Genomic DNA, 7,196 nt, shown 5'->3' on the forward strand with positions numbered 1-7,196 from the left:
TTTAGTATTTTTTACCCTTCTTCATCTATTTCATCTGAAGAGAGACCAGTCAGGATTTTAAATAATAGTAACTACCTTCAAGTGCTGCTTTTCTGCGAGGCACTGTGCTATGGTTCTCTATGCACAGTATCTCATTTCATCTCTTCCTTGACCGCAGTGAAGTCATTATCATTAAGAGCATCAGTATTGTTCCCTAATGTGCAGGGAGTCCCTACAGCTCCTGAGTGAGGAGGGCCAGAGCCCACTCTCTGGAAGTTAAGTGTGACAGCTGAAACAAAACCAAGCCATTTTCCCAGATGGAGAGGAACCTGTACAGCACTTTGGCTTATTTAATTTTTTTAAACAGCACAGCTTAAAAATTAATTAATTAATTAATTAATTAATTAAAAATAAATAGCACCGTTGTTAATTTTGTTTAAATTGTCTTTATTGCTTCTCTCAGAGTTAGTCCAAGGACGAAATAAACCCCAAGGAAACAGAAAGCTGCACATGAAGACTGGAACATGGAGAATTTAGGGAAATGATCCCTGCCCATCTCTGTTCCTGTTAGCCTGCCACACCCATTCACAGTGCATCACGTCCTGCCATCCAAGAGCTGAAGCCTTTCCCAGAGCCTTGGAAGCATACTTCTTAGACTAACACCAATTTACAGGGGTCCTTGGTTGGGGATCTCTCGTATGGCCAATAGTCGAGAACAAATTGAACTGAAATTAGTAATGGCTTGTCTAAGTCCTGAGACTCTTGTTCAGGGAAAATTATCTTAACCTTGGGGGAGGGGGGGTCATACTTAAGAATGGAGTGGTGCTTGTAAACTTTCATGAGCAGCTAACTCAGGTATATATTTGGGGAAAGGACTACTCGTAGTATTAATGTGTTTGGAGCTGGGTCCAGTTTACAGAATTTTCATGTTGCCTTTTAAAAATAATTTTTGTTGTTGGTGGTGAATGTATTGTAAATAAGTGGGAAGGGTGGGTGGGGATGTGGAAGAAATGGAAGTCCTAACTGTGGTGGGCATGCAGCACTAGAGTGATCCTTATCTGTTTACAATCATGTCACACTGAATACTTTTGGGAGCTGGAGAAGAGGGTAGGAAAAGTTTACTCTTGTAAAATGTCACTGTTTCCTCAGTGGCCAGCAGTCCCTTGTGAGTTGAAGGCCTCCTTTCTAAGCAGCACGAGAGGGTGCCATTGCACTGCCCCCTGATTGTTGAGTTTCTGAGTTTGGAGGCAGAGTGCTCTCACACAGCCTACCAGAGGCATCAGCCTAGAAGGCAGGCTGCTCTCTCATCCAGTGGCCCAATCCCTGGATTTCAGAGAGCAGTGCCCTTCCTGATTTGCCATCAGCCCTACCAGATAGGTGTAAACCAGTATCAGGAATTCGGATCACTAGTGTTTTGCTTATTAGAATATAAAATGAATCGTCCTCTTCACAGACCTGCCAGGACTGTGAACTGGTAGACATCACACAAAGCTTTCTGGCACGAATCACATTTTGTGGAAGTGACTACTCAGGTTTGTATATGTTAGTATCAATAAAGAAATTGCACAGTTTTGAATAGGAAAAATGTATTCTATAGATTTACAGTTTGAATTTAGGAATTTCAATATATATAGTTTGAATTCATTTTAAGTGAATCATAGTAAAATAAGTCATGGTGATTTAAAATAGCTTTCAGGAACGAGTTCTTGGAAATCATTTGTCATATCTATGATAGGAAACAATTTTACAGTATTAAATTACTTTGTTACAGTTTTAGAAGTGAATTACACTGGATTGTCCTGTTTAGCATTCTATATTTGATTTTAGCTGAGATACCACCAAAGTTAGGACTCCTATGTTTTAAAGTTTTTAATATCCCACAAAGAAAACAAAAAACTAAGGAAAAATGCCCTGAGATTACAGATTTTTGTAAAGAATAGCATATATTAAGCATGCCTTTGGGATAGTAGATAAGCTTCCATATAATATCAATCTGCCCTAGTTTCTTACAAATTCAGCCTTGTGAGGGTCCATTAGAATCTTTCTCTCCAATTCCAGTCCTTGATGAAACGTGGAACTATCATGTTTAAAGTTTGCTAAGCCTATGCTATTAGGAAAAGAAACAAATTAGAAACATCCATGTTAAACAGATGGAACCCAAGACACCAGCTCCGGTGTAAAGGAAATTCATACAAATAAGGGAATGCTAATTGACCTGGCATTGTGGCTTAAGGCTCAGGCAGGAGCCTTTAAGATAAAATGCACAAAAATGTGAATTTTTTCAGTTTTAAATTTGGTGTGCTTTTTAAGTGGAGTGAGTTTTGAGGTTGTGTTCTCATTTGGTCCGAATTCTTGTTAGAAACTATCACTGGCATAATCTGGTTTGGAAGAATGAAGGGGTCAGCGCTGTCCCTGCAGGAAGAACAGATTTGATGGTTCAGCTCTTGAGCTAGTGTGAGTTAACATGGCCGATGCATTACTACTTCTGGTTTTATGTCTGCATAGAAGCAGGGAGGAGAGACCAACTGGTCTTTACGGCTGGCTCGGGTCTGGTTAGAGCTGGTCTGGACCCAGAGCATCTCGCTGCTGACAGCCTTTCTCTTCTCCCATGAAAGTTGGTTTGAGTGAGAGGCCTTTAGCTGCTGCCTAACTAGGATCACAGCGACAGGTTCTGTTCCCCTGGTGCTGAGGTTGGAGGCCTTGCTTTGTGCTGAATGACCCTGGGGCCTGGGGAGGAGTGGACCCTAAGCAATAGTTGGGCTGACCTGGCCCACTCTGCTCGAGGTAACCTTTTCTCCTCACTCTCCCAGCCTCTTAGTCCGTTACTGTCGCTAGACAGAAGCTGTGAACAATATTAGGAAGAAATCTGTAAATTCTTTTATCCTTAACCTCCCTTCTTTAGGATGTAGAGATGTGAGGAAATATTAAGGAAGAACAATATCAAGGGTTGAACTACTGTATCTTACCATAACTCTGGGAACGAGGGCAGCAGCAAATGTGGCAGCCTTGTTGCATCCCATGTGGGAGTTGGGTCATGCATTACAGGTACCAGCGCTTCAGCCCTTGTCTGCTACATCCTGAACTTTTACTGGTCTTTGAAGTGCAGATCTGCTAAAAGTCGTCAGGAGCTACAAGATTGCAGGAACACATGTGACGTTGAGCTGCTGTGAGCCACGGATCTGCTCTTCCCAACCCCCAACAGCACCTTTTCTTCTCTCCCGTCTTTCTGTTCTGGCACTTGTGAAGTGTCTTAAGCAGATGCACATGCATTTGCCATCTTCTCCATGAGGGGATGATGGTTAGCAAATCACTGTATAACTAGCAAGTAGTGTGTGAGGAGGTCCTAAAAATGATGTGCTGTCGGCCTAGAAGGACTTTGACAGGGTGGGTCACTGCCACCTTGTCCATGTGCCAGCTCTCAGGAGTCCCCAGCAGGGTTAGCTGGGAGCCACGAGTAATGAGGAAACCCTCACACCTGTTTGATTTAACAGATGTGGCTAGCCTTTGTTAGAGTCGTTATTAAGTTAGAATCTTTTTTTCCCCTAAGATCCAAGAGACATAAACGACCCAGAAAAAAGTAAAGCTTTTTGGAAGGTTTCTGGTTTGGGGTTTTTTTTCCCCCTCAGAGTCTGTTTGTTTAAAAAGTAGCTGTTGGCTGAAATTTATTGTGGTAGATGCATGTGAAGAGTAGTAAGTAAGGCCAAAATGTGCAGATTCTTTTTCATAAAACTTCTTCTATCCCACTTTCTAAAAATAAAATTAAAAGCCACTCTGCCCCTCCTTAATCACGTCGGACATGTTCTGGCAGTGCACGTGAGCTTCTTATTCATGTTTCTTTATTCTCCATGAGCCCAAGTCAGACTGCTCTCAAAAAGGCAAAACTCATGCTCATCTTTAGTTTTATGTTTATTGAAAACCTGAAGACCTGTAGTGTGTGTGTGCACCTTAGTTCACTCAGACCTTAGCTTTCAGTGTCGATTCATCATGGCACTCGGACCTTGAAAGTGCTTCTCATGACTAACCATCAGGTGTCATTCCCCCATGGCATTTGTCTGCTGTATTCTTATTTATGCTGATTCCTACTGGAGTCAAAGAGAATGCTAAGTGCTGTCCAAAACACACAAAATCCCAGTGTTGCTGTCATCACAGATGTCAGAAACAAGCTCCCGACCCATACGACTTGGTTGAATTTTTCTTCCTTTTTTTCTCTTTAATGGAAGTTCAAATTTATAAATACTACTGTACTACTCTTAAGACCTAATTTGAAATTTCACAGGAAGTCTTAACCCAGCAGTCCCAAGGACAGTTACATAGTGTCAGAATGCTGACATACTTTCAGAACAACTATTTTCAAAGAAATGAAAGGCTTAGAGTTTTCTAGCATGGTTGCTGTTCCCCCTATGGTTATCTGTCCGCCCATTCACCCCTGCTCAGTCTGCAGCGACCTCCATGGAGGAAGTCAGCTCATGTGTGTGTGAGTCCAGGACAGTTCTCCTTTGGGGGTTTCTGGAATGCAGTGTTCCTGCTGAGAGCTTTCTGTTCACCACTCCTGGGAGAATACTGGGCATTGTGTTGAGCACGCAGAGGCTTTTATTCCTGGGCTCACATCACTGTCTAGGAACTACGAATATGATTGAGACTTGCTGCATAAGAAGAAACCCCTTTTCCTGTCTTGGTGGGTTGGACTCTCTCTTTAATTTGGAACCTTAGGACACCAAGCCTTGCCCTGCTTTTAATTCTGTTAATTAAGTTAACAGAACTTGAGTGGACATTTCTGCATCCCATCTCTCACGTGAAGCTGTGACACAAGCTTTGTCTCCAGGTTAGGTGTTCATCTGTCTCTGCTTTGTAGGCCTTTGCGAAACAGAAATCTAGGAGGGCTGTCGCCCCAGATAGTCAATGTTTCTCACTGTATACCACGGGACTGACTGAACTTTGATATGTAGAAATGGCTAATAACCAACTGACTTCCTGCATGGGTTTTGAAAAAGGGTGGGATGGGGTTGGGAACAGGGGGTGTGGATATTGAGTAAATTATTGAAATGCTGAACCCCATTGAATATCCTTTGTGTGACCCTGTTTGCCTAGCTGGGACTCGGGTACCTCACTCTCCTGGGAGCCCAGGCCAGTCTCCACCACACAGTGTCAGGGATTCTTTCCTTCTGCTGCAAAAGCCGTGTGAACTTTCCTGGCCAGTACTGGAAAGGGGAATGCTATTTATTTTTATATTGTGTATATTTTGTCGTGGTCTGCTGATTCCCTGTTTCACTGAGAGCGACACTTACCTCAGTAGTTAGTTCGATACTGTGTGTTGGATAATTTTTTAAAAGAACTTTTTAAAAAGCTTTTTGATCCTCAGAGGTCTGTAGATTTATTTCCATATGAACTGGTTATTTTGTATAAAGTACATTCTTAAAATAGCAAGGCTCTGCTATGCGTGAGTTGTGTGTGTCCATGTGTCACTTTTATCATCAGAACAAAGGTTTGAACTAGGCCTCAGCACCACCACTTACAAAATGCTGGTCCTGCTCAACTGGCTTCATCAGGGTGGGTGGGTGGTGTCAGGGCAGGCAGGGGAGTGTGCCCTGTGCAGGGGGTACATGCTCTGCGGAGAACCTCAGAACAGTACCAAAACCGATTGGCACTTCCAAACAACATCTGGGATAAAATACTCCCCAGCTCGCCTTGCCAACACCCACCTCCTTGCACCCACTCCCAATACCACCCACATATTCCCAGCCCTTGGTACATACCTTTAACTCACTGGGGCTCCATACACCACTTTTACTCTCCTTCCAAAATCTAGGATGGACTTGGGGTCCAGTAGGTAAAGATTTTGGCTTTTAATGAGGGGACACCGGGCAGCGGTAGCCTGGATCCATTACAAGTGGCCAGAAGTGGGAGCTATGAGGGACACCTGGGTGGCTCAGCAGTTGAGTGTCTGCCTTCAGCTCAGGTGGTGATCCTCGAGTCCCGGGATCGAGTTCTGCTTCAGGCTCCCTGCATGGAGCCTGCTTCTCTCTCTGCCCGTGTCTCTGTGCCACCCCCTCTCTGTCTCATGAAAAGTGAGAGCTATGAGACTAGGTAAGCATCTCCTTCCTACCTGCCCAATTTATTCGGTTTTTATTTCCATTTCTTAGGAGGGCTTTTGTTAAAGGAGAGAGGGAGACTAGGGGCACCCGGCTGGCTCAGTTGGAGAACGTGTCTCCTGTGTCTCCTGATGTTGGGGAGTTTGAGCTCTATCTCCGGTGTAGAGCTTACTTGAAGAAAAAAAAGAAGCAGAAAGTAGCCATCTTATCAGTTGGCTGAAGTTCTAAGACACCAAAATTTCTGGCCTGCTTTATCCTTAATCAGCCTTGTAATATTCTGTAAAAATATTCTACCACAAATAATACTAATTTCCAGATCTGTGTTCACTCAGGTTTATCAGTTTCTAGGGCAGTGACAGATCCCTCCTGACCTCCCAACTGTGTGGTATTAGATTGTCCCTTTTTAAAAGATTTGTTATAGGGAGAGAAAGAATCACCACCAGACCTCCCCTGAGCACAAAGCTCAATCTCACAACCCATGAGATCATGACTTGAGCCAAAATCACTAGTTGGATGCTTAACTGAGCCACCCAGGCACCCCTAAATTGTCCCTATTGATATTATTATTGACTGATAGGTTCTCAAGACTTCCATCTTGCTGTTTTAAAACTATTTTTCATCATTCTTCCATAAGAAACATTTTTGGGGGCAGCCCGAGTGGCTTAGCGGTTTAGCGCCACCTTCAGCCCAGGATGTGATTCTGGAGACCCCCGGGATCGAGTCCCACGTTGGGCTCCCTGCATGGAGCTTGCTTCTCTCCCTCTGCCTGTGTCTCTGCCTCTCTCTCTCTCATAAATAAATAAAATCTTAAAAAACATTTTTTCTAAAAAATGTCAGTCACATGTTCTAGTTTAGTAGTTGCATTTCCATATAATATTTGAAGTAAAAAATTTTTGAATCAATTTTAAATTAAAATCATTAGTAAACCCCAGATTTGACAGGATACTGGTAAGATGGTGTTTCAGTGTCTCCTTTTGTGCTGGTGGGGCAAGGGCCGGTGGACTCTGCTCTGGCCTGGCTTCCTTGATTGTCCTGGCAGTTGTGACACCAGCATGGTCCGCATCAGCTCTATTCCCAGTGCATACTAGTATCACATCCTTAAAATGCATGAAAAAATTGATTTCTGAC

At 43.3% G+C, this 7,196-nt stretch overlaps 1 protein-coding gene across 5 annotated transcripts in view; it reads left to right on the forward strand.

The window, feature by feature from the left end:
* The window catches only part of CECR2 (CECR2 histone acetyl-lysine reader), a 175,108-nt gene extending 169,709 nt beyond the window's left edge, over positions 1–5,399 (forward strand). For all 5 annotated transcript variants that reach the window (XM_077871714.1, XM_077871715.1, XM_077871718.1 and 2 more), the window contains one exon: positions 443–5,399. In XM_077871714.1, coding sequence (XP_077727840.1) covers positions 443–448 — 6 coding nt within the window. In that variant the 3' untranslated portion in view covers positions 449–5,399. The remainder of the gene's footprint in view (positions 1–442) is intronic.
* Positions 5,400–7,196: the final 1,797 nt, after the last annotated feature.

The sequence above is a fragment of the Canis aureus genome, chromosome 25 (assembly GCF_053574225.1).
Source record: "Canis aureus isolate CA01 chromosome 25, VMU_Caureus_v.1.0, whole genome shotgun sequence".
Taxonomy (NCBI): Eukaryota; Metazoa; Chordata; class Mammalia; order Carnivora; family Canidae; genus Canis; species Canis aureus.